Raw genomic sequence first — 20,293 nt, 5'->3', positions numbered from 1 at the left:
GGGAGTTGCAGCCCATGCATACCTAGTGAATTCTGGGTGTTGCAGCCCATGCATGCCTGGTGCAGAATTCTGGGAGCTGCAGTCCATGCAAGCTGGGAGGGGATTCTGGAATTTGCAGTCCATGCGTGCTGGGAGGGAAGTCTGGAATTGCAGTCCATGCATGCTGGGAGGATTCTGAGTGTTGCAGCCCACGCATGCCTGGTGCAGAATTCTGGGAGCTGCTGTCCATGCGTGCTGGAAGGGGGGGGGGATTCTGGGATTTGCAGTTCATCTAAACATTGCCCAGGTTGAGCAACACTGGTCCAGGTTAAAGAGACAGTTCTTGCCTTTAACCTTTCTGCCTTCCAGACAGAGGTCCATCAAAAGAGAGAGATCCTCGGGAAGGGCTCGGGGCTTAACCCTTCCTCATCCCCGGAGGCTGCCCGGCTAGATGACCTCTTCCCCCCCTCCCTTGCGAGAGAGGGCAGGCGGAGCCTCGCGCCGGTGCGCCTCCATCCTCCTCCTCCTCCTCCTCCTGCTGATAGGTCCCTCCGTGGCGCAGGCGCCCTGGAGGCGGAGGTGTGGCTGCAGGTGAGGGGGCCGCAGCGAGCTGGGAATTGGGGGTGGGGGGGTGTCGTCTCTCCGGGGTGGGGGGCGCAACGGCAAAGATGCAAGCATTGCAAAGCCGGCAATTGGCAGCGGCCGCTTTTGCAAACGCGGGGAAGCGGCTGCAGGGTCTCCGGGGCTGATGCACAAGTCGGCTTGCTTTCCAAAAAGATCCCCTCTCCTCCTCCCCATTCCCCTGTCTGGGATCTGGTGGGGGGAGCCTCCTTGCACGGCCAGCGGCCCTTCCCTGTCTAGGTCCGGGTCTGCCCAGGGTTGGCATTCGTGGGCTGGGTTTTTTTTCTCAGTTGGGTTGCCTGCCCCCCCCTTTGGAGCCGTGGAAGAGCAGATCAGCTGAGATCTGCCTGCCTGTTTTTGCTCCTGGATCTCTCTCTCTCTCTCTCTCTCTCCCCTCTCCCCTTCCCCCCGCGTTGGATTTGGGATCCACCCGGTGCTGCTGGCAGATCCGTGCCTTGCTCATTGGCTGGCCCAGCTCCTTTGCAAAACATCTTGCCCCAGGTGTGATTGCATCAGGTTTCAATAGTCCCCCTCCTGAAGTCACTCTCTTTTTTTTATTTTTTTTAGTGGTGGGATGTAATAGTGTAATAGTGGGATGTAATAGTGTAATTATACAAATGTTGTACTTTGATGAACGTATCTTTTCTTTTATGTACACTGAGAGCATATGCACCAAGACAAATTCCTTGTGTGTCCAATCACACTTGGCCAATAAAAATTCTATTCTATTCTATTCTATTCTATTCTATTTCTTTTATGTACACTGAGAGCATATGCACCAAGACAAATTCCTTGTGTGTCCGATCACACTTGGCCAATAAAAATTCTATTCTATTCTATTCTATTCCATTTTAATAATGTCCATTTCATGTATTCATAATCACGTTTGATACTTTTATCCGTTCTCTTACATATGCTTGACGTAAAATAAATAAAATAAATATAGGATGTAACAATGGATAAGCAAGGGTGAAATCTAAAATTTTCCCCTACCTGTTCTGTGGGCGTGGCTTAATTGGTGGGTGTGGCATGGTGGTCAGGTGACTGAATGGGCATGGCCAATAATAATAAATAATAAAAATAATAAAGTATACAAAACTTGGGAGCGGACCGGTCTACCTTCTTTGAAAATAGAGGCATCGGTCTACCAATTGCCTTTTTTTGGGATGCACCTGTCTACCTTCTTTAAAAATAGAGGCACTGGTCTACCAATTGCCTTTTTTGGGGTGCACCGGTCTACCTTCTTTAAAAATAGAGGCACCGGTCTACTAGCCGCCTACAGCGCTGATCAGCTGTAGTGCGGCCCTTTGAAGCGCCGCAGCAGCCATTTAAGGCCGTTTGCAGCTATATCACCACCGAGAGCTTCAGGGACAGAGAAGAGGAATAGCAAGGCATGGGCGGTGGGGGGCAGGGATTTTTGCTACTGGTTCTCCGAACTACCCGCCCCCATTGCTATCGCTTGTGGGTCACCCAAGGAAGAGGAATCGGGGACAGGTGAAGTGTCTATTCAGATGCTGCCTCTTGGGTGCTCCCACACCTGTCTGCAAACCTCTGGATTTTTGTTTTGGTTTTTCTGGAGGGCTTAGCGAATCATAATGGTTATAAGTATTGGGGCCAATTGGCTGTTTTGGGGGAGAGATGGACAAGCGCCGCTTATCTCAGGGAAAATCTACTTTGCAAAAAAAAAAAAAGCCCAGAGAAGTTTTTTAAAAAAACAAAGAAGGCCTGCAAATTGCCGTCCATGGAAAAATAAATAAACGAGAGAATTCCAGGCTCCTCCTTTTCCCTTTATTGTTAAAGGAAAATAAGGGCTAGAAGGAAATTGGCACAAGTTTAGCCAATGAGTCTTTTCCACATTTGGAGGCTGCCCTGCCACTTTGGGTGTTGCTGTGGGGCCATGTTACAAGATAGAATAGAATAGAAGAACAAGAGTTGGAAGGGACCTTGGAGGTCTTCTAGTCCAACCCCCTGCTTAGGCAGGAAACGCTACACCACTTCAGACAAATGGCTGTCCAACCTCTTCTTAAAAACTTCCAGAGTGTTGGAGCTCCAGAGCCGCAGGTTGCTGACTCCTGTTCTAGCTATAGTTGATCCTCTGGTTCAGGAACTTAGTTATTGTTGAGTTCTCAAGGAGTCAACAAGCAACTATAAACCAGTGATTGACAGTGAATAACTTATCAATCACAGATGTCCTGGGGTTATGTAAAATGTGTAGGGCAGTGCAAACTCTACCCCTTATGTTGTATATCGTTTTTGGCATCATCATAGTTATAGACCACCCTGATGTGGCTTTGCTAGCAGCAGTGGCTCTTCCGTCCCAAGGATCGGCCCATAGATTTCCATTGCTCTCCTCTCCTCTGCCTTCTGCGCATCAGGCACCGGACCCAGCTGTGTTCCTCCTCTTCCTCATCAGCCACCTCCAGACCTGGGGGCTGTTGACTCTTCTTCACCTGAGGACTGACAGACGGCCCAGGTTCCACCTCTGTCTCTCTCTCTCTCTCTGCCAGCTCCATTTCCTCTTCCTCCTCAGAGGGCCACATCAGGGTTGTGTCTGACCGGGAGGCTAGGGTGGGCGTGGCTAGGGTGGGCGTGGCCAGTGCAACGTCACTTGTGTCGGGAGTGCCTGTGGTGGCCTGAGCGCTCTGCCAGTGAAAACGGACTCACAAGCTCTAAGCACCCCGTGGTCCGGATGTGGCCCATGGGCCTTGAGTTTGACACCCCTGTTATAGACAGATGTCTCTTTTCTAAGATTTGAGCAGATTTAAACGATTCTACCAGTTTCTGTAGTTTTTCTCCAGCTCCTCTGAAAATAGTTCCTTCTCAAACTCTCTGGCTGTGATGCTTTAATGCTTCTCCAGGCTCATAATTTGTTCCCATACAAGTTGGCAAAGCTTTGTGTTTTCCTGCTCACCGATACTGTGCTCCTATTTCATGTTTTAAGTTGTGCTTTATTCTTTAAGCTCCATGCTGTTCTTTGTTTTTTTTCCCAGTCTCTTTCTCTCTCTCTCTCCCTCTTTCTCTTTCTCTCTCCCTCTTTTTCTTTCTCTCTCTCTCTCTCTCTCTCCCTCTTTCTCTCTCCCTCCCCCTTTCTTTCTCTCTCTCTCTCTCTCTCTCTCTCTCTTTCTCCCTCTTTCTCTCTCCCTCCCCCTTTCTTTCTCTCTCTCTCTCTCTCTTTCTCCCTCCCTCTTTCTTCCTCTTTCTTTCTTTCTTTCTCTCTTTCTCCCTCCCTCCCTCCCCCTTTCTTCCTCTTTCTCTTTCTTTCTCTCTCTCTTGCTTTCTTTCTCTCTTTCTCTTCTCTCTCTCTCTCTTTCTCTCTCTCTCTCTTTCTTTCTCTCTTTTCTTTCTCTCTATCTCTTCTCTCCTCCCCTTTCTTTCTCTTTCTCTCTTTCTCCCTCCCTCTTTCTTCCTCTTTCTCTCTCTCTTTTTCTTTCTCTCTTTCTCTTCTTCCTCTCTCTCTCTCTCTTCCTCTTTCTCTTTCTTTCTCTCTTTTTCTTTCTCTCTATCTCTTTCTCCCTCTCCCTCTTTCTTTCTCCCTCCCCCTTTCTTTCTCTCTCTCTCTCTCTCTCTCTCTCTCTCTCTCCCTCTCTCTCTCTCTCTCTCTCTCTCCTCTTTCTTTCTTTCTCTTCTCTCTTTCTCTCTCTATCTCTTTCTCCCTCTCCCTCTTTCTCTCTCCCTCCCCCTTTCTTTCTCTTTCTCTCTCTCTCTTTCTCTCTCCCTCTTTCTCCCTCTTTCTCTTTCTCTCTTTCTCTTTCTCTCTTTCTCTTCTTCTCTTTCTCTCTCTCTCTCTCTTTCTCTCTCACACACAGTGCATATATGTGTGTGTGTTATATAACTTTATATAACATATAACTTTCATTTTTATTTCTTGTTATAATTCTTTAGTTCCTTGTAAAGTTTTTCCATTGTTTAAGCTTAAATGACATTTCATAGTCACTTTAAATGAGAGTTAGACGGCTCCACATCTCCGCTTATAGGTTTCGTAGTGCTTAGACTAAACCGGGATATGCCAGGCCATATTTACACTTAGTTTTTCAACAGAATCGCTGTTTTAAACGTTAACTGTCTCCTTTGCACTTTTTCTTGTTAAGTTAGGAATTAATTTTTTGAATTTGTTTTTATTTTTGTGGTGAGATATAAACTACTGAAACATCATAAAAAGGTAGAAAAATCCAAGTGCTACTAAAATCGAACAAGCAATTCATACGTAATAGTGATTAAAATGTACTAAATGTAAACGAAAGAGAGACCCATATACTATTACAGTAAATATACTTTTGTCAATCCTTTATATATTATTAAATCTGGAGCGTACAGAAACTTACTAATCTTGTTTTCTTGTTTTTATAGTAAAAGGATTTTTCAAAATGGCCAATTACTGCTCTGTAGCATTAATACCGGAGTGGTTTGGATTCTCCTGCTTAAGCAGGGGGTTGGGCTAGAAGACCTCTTAAGGTCTCTTCTGTTATTTTGTATTCTGTAAAATCTGGATGGCACTGCCCCACTGTGCCACATGGGCCAGCAATATTCTGATTTTGCATCCTGATCTTAAGTTTCTTTCTTAATGGGAATTTTTCAGAATTTGTCTGCATGTGTGTGCTATGTAAAATTATCTATATATGGATGTAGCTGATAATTTGTTTCAGGGTTGTTAAGTTTTACATGAATTCTTAACGTTGGTCAAAAAGACTGAAATAAAAATTGCCCCCCAAAAAAGTGCATCTTTTTGAACATGATATGTGTGGTTTGTTTTTGCTTAGTGCGATATGCATATGTGGTCTTTGTGGTTTGCAAACCATGATTAACAAGGCTGAAAAAGCGCCAAGCTACAGTCACTGAAGCAGGACTGTGGGAAGTTATGCAAACTTTTCCTTAGCAAAACTTGTTTTTCTGTATGCGTGGGTCTGGGTTTTTTTTTATTTATTCAATTTTCCCCTTAATATTTTCTGTTTTTATTTTTGTATTATGTAAACTGCTCAGCGCCTTTTTGGAATTGAAAGGCATGTACATCACCGAAGTAAATAAATAACACTAGCTTTAATGTATTCATCATTTATTAGTCACATTTATATGGCCACCCATCGCCTGGAAAGTTACTCTGGATAATGTACAACATTTTTTTAAAACAATTACATTTATTGCACTATATGGCGACGTTTCAACGAGGTCTCACTCATCATTTTCAGGCTGGTGCTTTCGGCTTCGTGCTTTCGGCTTTGTGCTTTCGGCTTCATGTTTTGCTCGCATAAGCACGAAGCCGAAAGCACCAGCCTGAAGATGACGAGTGGGACCTCATCAAAACGTTACCAAGATACTCTCAACCTTACACGGGAAAAGACCCGAATATGCCAAGACTTGCATATATATATATATAAAATAAGATATTAAGAAGAAAATGGAGAGTTTTATAATGTTTAAATGTGTAATATATTATAATATTAAGCATAGCGAAATAAATGTTATGTGAATGCAAATGAGGCAGAAAATGGTGAATGATGTTTGTAACCAGGCAACACGCTGCAGATGGACAGATGGAATGTTTAAGTTTGTAATCGAAAAATAAAAAGTTTATATATATATATATATATATATATATATATATATATATATATATATATATATATATATATGTAGGTCTTTAGTTGGGTTTTCTCCGCAGAAATTGGAAGTGTCTTGGCGACGTTTCAACGAGGTCTCACTCATCATTCGTCATCTTCAGGCTTCAGCTTCGTGCTTCTAGGAGCAACCAAGACACTTCCAATTTTACGCGGGAGAAAACCCGAATAACCAAAGACCTACATACAAACCTACATACAAACACCGCGAAAACCTCAGAAAACAAATATATATATATATATATATATAAATAAATAAATTACGATTTAACTCGAGTTGATTTAAATCAAGCCTTTTTTACTAGTGATTTAAATCACAATTTAAATCGTGGTTTAAATCGACTTGATTTAAATCAAATCCAGCCTGCCATCAAGGCTGTTCTGGAATCGAAGTATAGTCTAACCCTCATGCATTTCATTTAACCAACGATCAAGCAGTGGAAAAAATGTGCTAAGTTTCCTCATACCCTTGAGAATTTATTAGACTTGCAGACTTCAGTTATCTCTTCCTATCTTAAATTGTACATAAAAAAGTACTCTTCCTAACTCTTCTTCTTTTTTTTTCACTACAAGAAGTAATGATATCAACCTGCAGCTGATTTTTCTGGAAATATCATCTTCTTCCCCAGCACTCTTCGTAATCGTGGAATGCGAATTGCTTTCATATCTTGGGAGCACGTAAGCGCTGTTCCTTAGATTACCTTTTAACTGAGCTGTCAGTTTTGTTCAATGGCTTTAGGACGAACTTCCCTTCATTTATTAGTACATCTCGGATAATTTGTCCGTTTTGCCAGAAGATCAGTTCATGCTGTTCTTGATCAAAGCCTCTGAAGGTTTTCTTAGTAATAGTGAGGTGAAAGTGGAAATTCCTTTGACATCAGCGGACAAGATTGTGTTGACAACTCATTCAGCAGACGGCAAATTATGACTGAAGCTCATGTATTTCACGGTCTTGGGGAATGCATGTTTTTTCATGTATAATGTCCATTACTTCACAAGATCAAATTTCTATGCTGGCAGATCCGGGGTAATGAACAGCAGGTTTATAGATAAAAGTTGCATGTCATTCCTCTTTAAAAATAATAATAATAATAATATCCCTGGGGGATATCACTACCACATGGTTAAAGGTGCGTCATGGAAAGGCCCCTATTCAGTTTGCAGGCAGTCTGAAGTATCCACAAAAATGTTATTGAATATAGAGCAACAAAGATGATTTAGGGGACTGGAGGCTAAGACATAGGAAGAGCGGTTGCTGGAACTGGGTATGTCTAGTTTAATGAAAAAAGGGACAAGGGGAGTTATGATTGCAGTGTTCCAATATCTCAGAGGTTGCCACAAAGAAGAGGGAGTCAAGCTATTCTCCAAAGCACCTGAGGGTAGAACAAGAAGCAATGGGTGGAAACTGATCAAGGAGAGAAGCAACCTAGAACTAAGGAGAAATTTCCTGACAATTAGAACAATTGATCAGTGAAACAATTTGCCTACAGAAGTTGTGAATTCTCCAACACTGGAAGTTTTTAAGAAGATGTTGGAGAACCATTTGTCTGAAGTGGTGTAGGGTTTCCTGCCTAAGCAAGGGGTTGGGCTAGGAGACCTCGAAGGTCCCTTCCAACTTTGTTATTCTATTTTTATTCTATTTAATATTTGCATAAAGGGTGATGTAGAAATATCTATGGAGATTCTCAAGTCATCTAGGTCATGGTTGTTCCAAAGGTGCTTTTTCAAAAGGCAATTGGACTTCCTTTGTTTTTCCTTGAAGACGTTTCACTTCTCATCCAAGAAGTGTCTTCAGTCAACTAGACTTTCGTTGTTTTTCCTTGAAGAAACAAGAAGAACTGAAGACGCTTCTTGGATGAGAAGCGAAACTTCTTCATTTATTTCATGCAACTTGTAATTGCTTTTCTTTTTTCCTGAATTGATCGAAGAGGTCAAACGATGGAAAGCAGGAGGGTAGAATTACTCCAAAAAGCCCTGACTTTGCTTTTCAAACCAAAAAAAAAAAAAAAAAGGCCACAATTATCTACAGAGATTCTCAGTCATGGTCTTCAAGAGCTGAAGAAGCTTCTTGGATGAGAAGCGAAACGTCTTCAAGGAAAAACAAAGGAAGTCCAGTTTTTCTTTTGAAAAAAAGCACTTTTGAGTGACGTAGAAACATGACTTGGCTCATCTTCAGAGGATTTCACAAATACCTGTATTATCTGCATGAGTAGGAAGAATGCGAAAAACGACCAGCAATTTGCAAGATTGCATAACCAATGGAGCCTGTCAATTGAAATATAATGCAGTGTTAAGCAGGGGTGAAATGCTCCCGGTTCGGACCGGATCAGCTGATCCAGTAGCAATGGTGGCGTCTGGTTCGGAGAACCAATAGCAAAAATCCCTGCCCCCCCCCATGCCCAACTGATCCATGTGATCATCAGAGCCTTTTTTTTTTACTTTTAAAAGCATTTTTTTTAACAATCTCTTCGGCCGAAGAGGTTGTGAAAAAATGCTTTTAAAGGGTTAAAACAAGGCTCTGACGATCCCAGCTGAGGTGCCTTGTATAGATCTATTTCAAGCTATTTAGTTCTCATCATACCCTTACTGGGATTTGAACTTGGGGCTGCCTGTATATTAGGCAGTTGTATTAACCTCCGAGCCTCAAGTTCTCCTCCCTTTATTAATTGAGCCAGGGGAGAGATTAAGTGTTTTTCTTTCGAAACAGCTGATAAAGGGAGGAGAAGTTGTGGCTCAGAGGTTTAATACAACTGCCTAATATGCAGGCAGCCCAAGTTCGAATCCAAGTAAAGGTATGGCTGGCTGATGAGAGCTAAAAAGCTTGAAACAGATCTATACTAGTTCTCTTTTTATTGCTTTATCAGCAAATATATATTTGGTATAAAATGGTTAGTTGTGAATGCGACTGCCTGAGGGCTCCTGGATTGGAGCTGAAAGGCGAAAGGGAAGCAATATGCTTCCTCTCACATTGGGGCAGACCATATATTATCTGCTTTAGTTTGTTCTGGACTGACCCCCTCTTCTGAATCGTGGAGGAACAGATATGAAAGCTGATTTGTTAAATACTGTTTATATAATGCACACATACGACAGAAAGTTGGTGGATGCTTGGACTTACGTTACTGGTTAAGAAAGATTGATGACTTATTTCATTTGGATATCACTTCTGGATTTTGTGTTCGTAATGGAAAAAAAATGAAACTTTGACTTTGTTGATCAGAAAAGTTTGCCGTTATAGAAATGGCTAGTTATATATTCATGTGTAAAAGCAAAAAGTTGGAGTGTTTTTATTTTGTATTGTGCTAAAAAGAGTCAGAAGTCAATGCATTTCCGCCCCCACTTTCCCCCCCCCCTTGTACCTCACACTCTCTTTTTCTCGTTTCTTTTCCTTCCTTTAATTTCCTATTCCCGTTTGGTTTTTCTTTATATTTTATATAATAAAACAAATTAAAGAAAGAAGGAACGATGATCTCCAATAAAAGAAAACCCAGCTCTGCTGTTTATTAGTTTGTCCAACCATAGCTTGAAAATGATTTTTCCAACGATAGGAAACGCATTCCTTGATCAGCCTTTGAAGTCGGTCCACCTCAAGAAAAAATTGGTGTAATTATATTCTTCACTGCCACTCACGTACAGATGTTCTTCAGAGCACATCTGTCATCATGCCTAATTCAGACGGGATTCCGATCATTCTGCTTTGAGGGGGCCCTTATTACCTTCTTACATATTTTCCAAACCTGGAGGATGCAACTGTGTGTCATCCTTAGCCTCTCCTCTTGATGAGTCCTTGATTTTTTTTTAATTCAGTACCTGGGAGGGGTAGAGTCATTTAAGACCAAGCTCTTGTGCAGTTTTATTGCCTCCTTTGACTGCAGTTATGTTCTAAGATATGGCTCAGTGGCTAAGTTGCTGAGCTTGTCGATTGAAAGGTCGGCAGTTCAGCAGTTCGAATCCCTAGTGCCGTGTAATGGGGTGAGCTCCCGTTCCTTATCCCAGCTTCTGCCAACCTAGCAGTTCGAAAGCACGTAAAAAAAATGCAAGTAGAAGAATAGGGACCACCTTTGGTGGGAAGGTAACAGCGTTCCGTGTGTCTTTGGAGTTGAGTCATGCCGGCCACATGACCACAGAGACATCTTCGGACAGCGCTGGCTCTTCGGCTTTGAAACGGAGATGAGCACCGCCCCCTAAAGTTGGGAACGACTAGCACATATGTGCGAGGGGAACCTTTACCTTTACGTTATGTTCTAAGTCAGGGGTGTCAAACTCAATTTCATTGAGAGCCGCATCAGGGCTGTGATTGACCTTGGGGAGCCGGCTGGGTGTGGCCCATTGGACGGGTGTGGCCAACTGGGTGGCCATGTCTAGCTTGACACCACTTCCCAAATAGCTGGCATGTGTCATGTCCCACTCCTCCGCTGACGGCCGGGTCAGGGAAATCCGAATCAGGCGTGCCTCTGCAGCTCTGCCAAAGTCCTAGCAAAGTCCTCAAGGCAGGCAGGAGACCAGAAAGTGACTTCAGCAAGATATGTTCGACTTTGCCTGACTCAGAGACTGCCAGAAAGCAGATCCTTTATATAGGCCATGGGGTGTGGCTCCATGACTCAGCACTTATCCAGGCCTGCCCCTCCCTTCCTTCTGACGCCGCCGCCTATCAATTCTTCTGAAGCGAGGGTCACTCCAGTCGGCAGCTGTTGGTAATAAACCTCCCTCAGGCTCACATGCTGTGGGGGAGGGGGAGGGGTCTAGTTGCTCCGTTTGCCTGGGCATGGAGCCAGGGCTGGGGCCGGGAGGTGCCCCCTCCTCCTCAGCCTGTCTGGGCCTGGAGCCAGGGCTGGGGCCGGGAGGCATACTAGGACATTCTTCAGCGTTCGGAAGCAGATAAGAAGATCCCGGCTGCGGTGAGAGCGGGCAAGACACAACAGCATGTTTCCTCTTCACATTCCCATCTTGGCCCCCATCCAGCCCACGGGCCTTGAGTTTGTCACCCGTGTTCTAAGATGACCCTTTCCCCAGTTTTGGTCCGAGTGTGTTGTCAACAGTCTGCACAATCTCAGTAAGAAGAAGCCATTTGCAAACTGCCTAAACATGACTTGATATACTTGTGGGTGGTCTGATTGAGTGAGATGATGTAATGGACGGGACTTGACTGGTTCAACCTGTTCCACTAGATTTGGCCTAATCTGATATGTTTTATTTGCAAGGCTCCTCCCCTGCCTAGCTCCACAGATTTTGAGATCACATGTTCAAGGCGAACATTAAAGAAAGAAAAAAAAATAAATAAACTTCAGGACTTCACAGGTACCTTTTTCCCTTCAGATCAGGAGTTGTTAGAGCAAGCTAGCAGCAAACTGATTTAACTTGCAGTGACTCTCGACGATCTGATGCAGTTGTTGTAGCAGAATAGAATAAGAGGGTTGGAAGGGACCTTGGAGGTCTTCTAGTCCAACCCCCTGCTTAGGCAGGAAACCCTACACCACTTCAGACAAATGGTTATCCAACATCTTAAAAACTTCCAGTGTTGGAGCATTCACAGCTTCTGCAGGCATGTTGTTCCACTGAAAAATTGTTCTAACTATCAGGAAATTTCTAAGTTGCTTCTCTCCTTGATTAGTTTCCACCCATTGCTTCTTGTCCTGCTCTCAGGTGCTTTGGAGAATAGCCTGACTCTTTCTTGTTTGTGGCAACCTCTGAGATATTGGAACACTGCTATCATGTCACCCCTAGTCCTTCTTTTCAAGAATAGAATAAGAATAAGAAGAATAAGAATAGAATAGAATAGAATAGAATAGAATAGAATAGAATAGAATAGAATAGAATTCTTTATTGGCCAAGTGTGATTGGACACACAAGGAATTTGTCTTCGGTGCATATGCTCTCAGTGTACATAAAAAAATACATTCATCAAGAATCATAAGATACAACACTTAGTGGTAGTCATAGGATATGAAATAAGCAATCAAATCATACTAGGAAACTAAATAAAATAATATAAATCGTAAAGATACAAGCAACATGGTTGTATAGTCATAAGTGGGAAGAGATAGATACTAGTAAGGAAGAGAAGAATAATAGTAATACAGTTTTAGTGAATTAATTGACAGTGTTGTGGGAATTAATTGTTTAGCAGAGTGATGGCATTCGGGAAAAAACTGTTCTTGTGTCTAGTTGTCCTGGTGTGCAGTGCTCTATAGCATCGTTTTGAGAGTAGGAGTTGAAACAGTTTATGTCCAGGATGCGAGGGGTCTGTAGATATTTTCACAGCCTTCTTTTTGACTCGTGCAGTATACAAGTCCTCAATGGAAGGCAGGTTGGTAGCAATTGTTTTTTTCCCCAAGTGCATAAGTGTGTAAAGGAAACCAAACCACTCCAATGAGTGGATAAAATCAAGCTTGACTATTTACTGTTTAGAGATGCCGTTAAGAACATGGGCTAAGGAAAAATATCCCTGGTGATGTTGGATCTTAATTTCACGCAGTTGCAAAACTCGCCTTGCTCTAAGATACGAAGAAATTCATGCTGGCATGTGTTTTTTTCTTTATTTGTTGTCAGGGTAATTGTGCAGTTCAGGAAGCAATCATGTTTCCAGAATTGTGTGATTTTTTTTTTGTTCCAATTCGGAAATTGAAATATTTTAACATGTTGTACACGTGCGTCCACGATTCAAGATATATTTTGGTATCGTTTTTTAAAAGGGAAAGAAGATTAATGCCGTAGCTTGTTGGGAGGGAACATTTACATTCTGCGGATTAAGATTAAGATCTGGTAAAATAGAGAAAATGGGGGGGGGGGAATGCTGTTTTTTTTAAAATAAAATAAAATAAAATAAATATGCATTTCTGTGATATATATGCTACGATTGACCGATGATTGGTTTTAAAAACTTCTGTTTCTTGTTGTTGATCTCTTTTGGTTCTCCTGCCTAAAATATTTCAAAAATGGGGGGAAAAAACCATCTCAAAAATATCAAAGTATAAATCAGCATATTTATAACGAGAACTTTCTTTTGTTGCTGTGTTGCAATCATTCTTTATTAAGTCGCTTTATAATAAGCAGACGTTTGCTGTCACTGAGAGTTATTTCACTTGTAGTTTATATCCCTTAAAATTAATTGTAGCATTTAAAAGTCTTGGGGGGGGGGGATATTTTTTTCTTTCTTTTTTTTTAATGTATGTATGTCAAATCGCACAAAATAACATTTAGATCTATATTTAGCCAGCCTAAGCTGTAAATAATTATGGAACATCTGGAGTTGGTAAAGGGATGAAGGATAGCTTGCTCGAAGTCACTTTAGACTAGGCAATTCTGATTTTTTCCCCATGTTCGTCTCTCGTTTTGCGTTGCTGAAAATAAAAAAAAAATGCGCTCTTGAGTTTCATCATAATCTTCGTGCCATTTGGAGACATGGAGATGGTTATCTACATTAACAAATTAGCCTGTTTTGAAAAAAAAGGTAGCTGTGCATTTCCCTTTACCTCTGCAAATTTTTTTTTTAAAAGTGAGCAACATCTTAAGACTGAAATCCGTAGAGTTAGGGATGAAGAGAAGAAAACAGTATTTACCTGAGAAACATTATCGTGTTCTTTCTTTTAATGCTTTTTTATTGCTTCATCTTTTAGATATATATATATATTATTTTTTTAACAAAAAAGAACAACAATACATAACATACATTGACATAAAGCATATATTCCTTCTTTACATCAGCTTCGTTTCCTTATTCTTCTCATTTTTACATCCTTATTTCCCCTCTCGTTTCTTTTAATTGTACTTTTCTTTTTTGTCCCATTCTCTCTTATTTCTTTTTTCTATCCTATCTATCCTTCTAACTATTCATTTTCTTTCATACATTGCCATTTCATATACACACACACATATATATATATATATATGTGTATATATATATATATATATATATATATATATATATATATATATATATATTTGTTTTCTGAGGTTTTCGCGGGTGTTTGTATGTAGGTCTCTCTGTGTGAGCGTACGGGTCGGTGGGAAGCATTAGGTAGCAGCAGGCGGTCCCGTAAGTACCCGGGCCCTAAGCCATGGAGCGCTTTGAAGGTGGTAACCAAAATCTTAAAGCGCACCCGAAAGACCACAGGAAGCCAGTGCAAGCCGCGCAGGATCGGTGTTATATGGGAGCAACGAGTTGCTCCCACTATTACCCGCGCAGCTGCATTCTGGACTAGCTGCAGCCTCCGGGTGCACTTCAAGGGCAGCCCCATGTAGAGAGCATTGCAATAATCCAAACGGGAAGTGACAAGAGCGTGAGTGACCGTGCATAAGGCATCCCGGTCAAGGAAGGGGCGCAACTGGCGAACCAAGCGTACTTGGTAAAAAGCCCTCCTGGAGACGGCCGCCAAATGATCGTCAAACGACAGCCGCCCATCCAGGAGGACGCCCAAGTTGCGCACCCTTTCCATTGGGGCTAATAACTCGCCCCCGACAGCCAGCTGCGGCTGCAGCTGACTGTACCGGGGTGCCGGCATCCACAGCCACTCCGTCTTGGAGGGAAAATAAGACCCTGACTTATTTTTTTTTGAACCCTGAAATAAGTGCTTGTCCTTATTGCCATGTACTCAAAAGCCTGATTGGGCTTATTATTAGGGGATGTCTTATTTTGGGGGAAACAGGGTAGGACTTAAGACTTATATATCTGTGTCTGCGCCCCCCCAATCCGGCCTTCCTGCCAGAAACTGACTTGGAGCGGGCCTACTGCCAGAAAGTGACTTGGACAGTGAGGGGGAAGGGCCGTCAGGACTTACCTCGGGAGCATCGGCTTCCCTGGATCAGCTCCAGGAGCCAGAGGCAGGCCAAGTGGAAGAGATAACGAGGCCTCTGTCCCCTGACTCTTCCCCCCCAGGCCACGCCTGCAGACCCAGCTGACAGCAATCAGGCTTGGTTGAATCCTAGGTTTTGTAGGCAGGAGAGGAGGGAACAACAGAGGCAAGGGTGGGGCAGGCCTAGGAAGTGCTGAGTCATGGAGCCACACCCCACAGGATATTAAAGGCAGCGAGAGCTGGTATGTCTCTTTGTAACAGGCAAATCCACTGATTGACTAGAGCTGAAGTTTGTGACTCACCAGCGTCATGGAAGATAACGAGGGCTCTTGGCAGACGCTGTCTCTTTTGCCGCCAGAGCTGATAGTGCCAGCTAATTAAGCCATCATTCGGACGGAGGCGGAGGAGGACAGAACAATATCACTTTACAGCCCTCTCTAAGTGGTTTACTGAGTCAGCATATTGCCCCCAACAATCTGGGTCCTCATTTTACCCACCTTGGAAGGATGGAAGGCTGAGTCAATCTTGAGCCTGGTGAGATTCAAACTGCCAAATTGCAGGCAGCCGTTAGGCAGCAGAACTAGACCTGCAGTACTGCACTCTAAACATTGCGGCTCATAAAGTATCATTTTATTCCCAAAATAATCACTATTCAAAAACTGATTTCATTGATATTCTACCTTGGAGCAACAGAAAATATATATTTGCTATTAGTCTGGCTGTCCTGAAAATATTTGGAGATAGTATCATAGAATCATAGGGCTGGGAGGGACCTCGGAGGTCTTCTATCTCAACCCATTACTCAACATTGAATTTTGTGGAATATCAAGCAGCCGGAAGAGGTGAGCCGTGACCGGCCAGGTGTGGGTGGGGCTAAGGAGTGGTAATTACTACCTGTTCAGCAAACTGATGCCCATAATCCCAAACTGGTCCGAACCAGTCTGAACCGGTAGGATTTCACCCCTGCATGTGTGCCATCACTGTCCTAGAGAATAAATCAATCCCCTCTTTTCTGTGGCAGCTCCTTAAACACTGGAAGACAGCTACGATATCCTTCCTCGTTGTTCTTTTCAGTAGGCTAGACATATCTAGGTCCCTCAACCATTTGTCATACAATTTAGCCTCCACACTCTTAATCATCTTAGTTGTTCTTCTCTGCACACTTTCCAGGCTCTCAACATCTTCTTTGTATTGTGGTGACGAGAATTGGATGCAGTATTCCAAGTGTGGTCTCACCAGTGCAGTCTAAAGGTCTCACTGTCAGAAAATGTCTCCTTATTTCCAGGTTGAATCTCTCCTTGATCAGTTTCCATCCATTATTTCTTGTCTGGCCTTCGGGTGCTTTGGAAAATAGCTTGACCCCTTCGTCCTCTCTGTGGCAGTCCTTCAAATATTGGAAGACTGCTATCATGTCTCCCCTGGTCCTTCTCTTCACTGGACTAGCCATGGTACTATTACTTCTCGTTGTCTTGATGCTGTTCTGTTGATGCAGCCTAGGACTGCATTGGCTTTTTTTGGCAGCTGCAGGACACTGCTGGCAGGGTAACAGTTGTATTGTCTCTTAGTTATCTACCTCTTTTTCCAAACTGTCTGACCAAATAGCCTGTTCAGGACTGTGAAACACTAAGAGGCACCGATAGAGGAGAATACTTGTAGCTTAGTGCTCTCTGAGCTGGGTTGTTTTCTTGCAGACGTTTCATTACCGAACTAGGTAGCATCATCAGGGCAGACTAAGAGGCATCCCTCTGGATGTTCCATTGCTTGTTCACTTGGGTGGGGGCTGAGAGATGAGGTCCCCTCCTGCACTCACCAACCTTCAGTGAGTCAACAATTAAATTTTTTGAAATTACTGATATTTTGAAATCTACGGCACGTTAGTAACATATATCTTTGTCAGAGTTAATTTGTCTGAGTTAATTTTACGCGGCGGCTCAGGGGCTAGGACGTTGAGCTTGTCGATCGAAAGGTCGGCAACTCGGCGGTTCGAATCCCTAGTGCTGCCGTGTAACGGGGTGAGCTCCCGTTCCTGGTCCCAGCTTCTGCCAACCTAGCAGTTTCGAAAGCATGTAGAAATGCAAATAGAAAAATAGGGACCACCTTTGGTGGGAAGATTACAGCGTTCCGTGCGCCTTTGGCATTGAGTCATGCCAGCCACATGACCACGGAGACGTCTTCGGACAGCGCTGGCTCTTCGGCTTTGAAACGGAGATGAGCACCGCCCCCTAGAGTCGGCAACGACTAGCACGTATGTGCGAGGGGAACCTTTACTTTACAAGGTTATTACCATGATTGACTTTTTTGTAAAGCTTCATAACAGCAGGCCACCTACTATTATTGAATCCCCTTGGCATTTGAGCATGAAAAATACATTTCGCAGTAATTAACAAATCAAGAAAGTTTAGGTTCTGAAAAAGGAATAAGCATCTATTTTCCTTCGCTCAATAAGGGCTAGGCATTATTTTAAGAATGATTTGCACATCTGGAATTTTGAAGGAATATTTCTGTGTTTGTATAAACGGGCAGCTGGCAGGAAATTGCTTATTTAAATATATCTTCCATAGAACTCCTGAATAAACACAAGCTAACTGTTATAGGAAAGCGTAGTTATGAGATTGTTCTTTTCACCCTATTAATCTACCTAGAATGTTGTGTACCGTTACCTATTTTTCTGAACAGGTGGATGCACTTTCAAATTAGGTAGTTTTAATTTTATGTCTCCACTAGATTTGTACCCTGCCTTTCCTCCAAGAGTAGAGGCGCTGTACGCATTTTTTTCCCACAGCAATAACCCGTAGTATAGTTTGATCCAATAGATAGGAGTCACCAGTGGTGAAATCCAATTTTTTTTACTACCCATTCTGTGGGCGTGGCTTGGTGGGCGTGGCAGGGGAACGATAATGCAAAATCTCCATTCCCACTCCACTCCAGGGGTAGGATATTGCAAAATCTCCATTCCCACCCCATTCTGGGGCAAGCCAGAGGTGGTATTTGCCGGTTCTCCGAACTGCTCAAAATTTCCGCTACCGGTTCGCCAGAACCTGTCAGAACCTGCTGAATTTCATCCCTGGTAGTCACTCAGTTAGTTTCTACAGCCGGGGGAGCATAGATGCAGTCACCAGGAGCCAAGCTGAATTCAGTAGGCATTTACATTTTGTCAGCAACCAAAGAAACAGATAATTCTTTTTTTTTTTTTTTTTTTTTTTGTTCAAAAAGTTTTTATTAGTCAAAAAAGGTTTATACAAATACATATAGGAAGTGATAAAGATATTTGGGATTGTGTTGGTTTTCCTTATTCTCTTTTGTACGATATTCTGTTTATTCTTGACTCTTCTTTATTACGTATTTAAAATTTGCAAACTTTGCTACTTCGTGTCACCTGCTTGCCTTATGGCTGTTGTATGTGTTAAAAAATTTGAGTAAAATTCTTATTTTAGATAAGAAAAATGAAAATTTACCAGAAACAGATAATTCTTGATTTACAACCACCTTTCATTTAGCAACTAAGTACAGGTAGTCCTCATCTTACGATGGTTAACTGTTCAGTTACAATAGCACTGTACAAAGTGACTTACGACCATTTTTCACACCTATGGCCATTGCAGCATCCCTATGATGACATGATTAAAATTCAGATGCTTGGAAACTGGTTCGTATTTATGACGGTTGCAATGTCCCGAGGGGGCTCAGTGGCTAAGACACTGAGCTTGTCAATCAGAAAGGTCGGCAGTTTAGCGGTTCGAATCCCTAGTACAGGTCTCCTGCGTGAGCAGGGGTTTGGACTAGATGACCTCCAAGGTCCCTTCCAACTCTGTTACTGTTATCTCATGTGATCTCCTTTTGCGACTTTCTGACAAACAAAGTCAATGGGGAAACCAGATTCACTTAATAACCAGGTTATTAAGTCAACAACTGCAGTGATTCGCTTACCAGCTGGGGCAAGAAAGGTCGTAAAACGGGGGAAAAACTCACTTAACAAATGTCTCACTTAGTAACATAAATCTTGGGTTCAATTGTGGTCATAACTCGAGGAGTACGTGTACTTGAAGAGAAAAGTGGTGTTCTATATTTTTCATTCAACATACTAAACCCATCCTAGTCCCCTGATTTTTTTTTAAACCTAGCAATATATCTTTATATTGAGGGTCTAATTTGTCCCAATTCTGTACTTCATTAGTAACTGTATTGTTAACTATTAAATCTAGATTTTGAAGGCAGCTGTAATAGACGAGTCAAACTCCTGTTCTGACCTAGACACGAGTAATCCCAAAAACCTCTTTTACTGCAACAGCTGTGAATTCTGTTCATTCACAGCTGAGTCCCGATTAGTTATAAAAAGTCCTTCAGGAGAAGTTCTTTGGGATAATCACCCACCTTTATCTCCCTTGACACGCTGCCAAAGACCTAATTGGCAAAGCCACACGGAGTCCGGAATCAAACAGAGCTTCAGACTTTAAACTGCACAGAATTAACAACAGTTGCTTCCTGCAAAGACCCACCTCCTTTTGCTCCTCTTTTAATTCTTATGGGAGGGGCCAATCATCTCCAAGCCTTACTCCCAAGTCACCCCTTTTGTTTTAGCCGTTCTTGCCTTCTGGCAGCTCTGTGCATATGCGCACTGGGAACAGGCGCCCCCTGTTCCTCTGCCTCGCTGAGGTCCGACTCCGGAGGCAGCACGTACCTCCCAGGTGGCCCTTTCTCTGCCTTCGATGCAGAGCCCTCGCCTAAGCCTTTCCCGGACTCCAGGACTGGCCCATGTTCCACCCCAGCCTCCTCACTGGCCGACTCTGCTGCCAGCTCTGCAGGCCGCTGCCGGACCATAACAACTAGTTCTGTTGCAAATTTATGTTAGATAAAAGAACATAAATTATGAATAGAAAGGAGACATTAATTCTTACTGTGTTTTTGTTCTCTAGGTGTTCCTGAAAAATGGATGATGACTACTTTGGAGGATTTGAGGTATGGAAAATAGGAATAGTCAAATGTTTGCCCATGGTATTTTCAATAATCAAAGCTATGTAGGACACTCTAAACATTCAAAATTCGAAAGCAGAGCGATTGATAGTTACGCAATAATTATTCAGTCATCTGTAATGTGCCAGTTTCTAATTTATGCAACTTAATTATGGTTTTATTAGTTGTTGGTATTATTGAGTCTGTCATCGGCATCTCTATAACTGTCTGGTTTGGTTCTGTAACCTAACAAGACAGACACACACTTCAGAGGATAATTAGAACTGCAGAAAAAACAATGGCTACCAACCTGCCTTCCATTGAGGACTTGTATACTGC

At 42.7% G+C, this 20,293-nt stretch overlaps 1 protein-coding gene across 6 annotated transcripts in view; it reads left to right on the top strand.

Moving 5' to 3' along the window:
- Nucleotides 1-481: 481 nt before the first annotated feature.
- The window catches only part of CCDC91 (coiled-coil domain containing 91), a 189,841-nt gene continuing 170,029 nt past the window's right edge, over nt 482-20,293 (top strand). For 4 of the 6 annotated variants that reach the window (XM_058190901.1, XM_058190900.1, XM_058190902.1 and 1 more), the window contains exons 1-2: nt 482-570; nt 19,918-19,960. In XM_058190901.1, the coding sequence (XP_058046884.1) occupies nt 19,931-19,960 (30 nt within the window). In that variant the 5' untranslated portion in view covers nt 482-570; nt 19,918-19,930. Of the gene's footprint in view, nt 571-6,869; nt 6,891-19,917; nt 19,961-20,293 lie in introns of those variants that run through there. The other 2 variants (XM_058190897.1, XM_058190899.1) reach the window with 2 other exon arrangements.

Source organism: Ahaetulla prasina, chromosome 7 (assembly GCF_028640845.1).
Source record: "Ahaetulla prasina isolate Xishuangbanna chromosome 7, ASM2864084v1, whole genome shotgun sequence".
NCBI classification, from domain to species: domain Eukaryota; kingdom Metazoa; phylum Chordata; class Lepidosauria; order Squamata; family Colubridae; genus Ahaetulla; species Ahaetulla prasina.
This window is presented reverse-complemented; position numbering and strand designations above follow the sequence as displayed.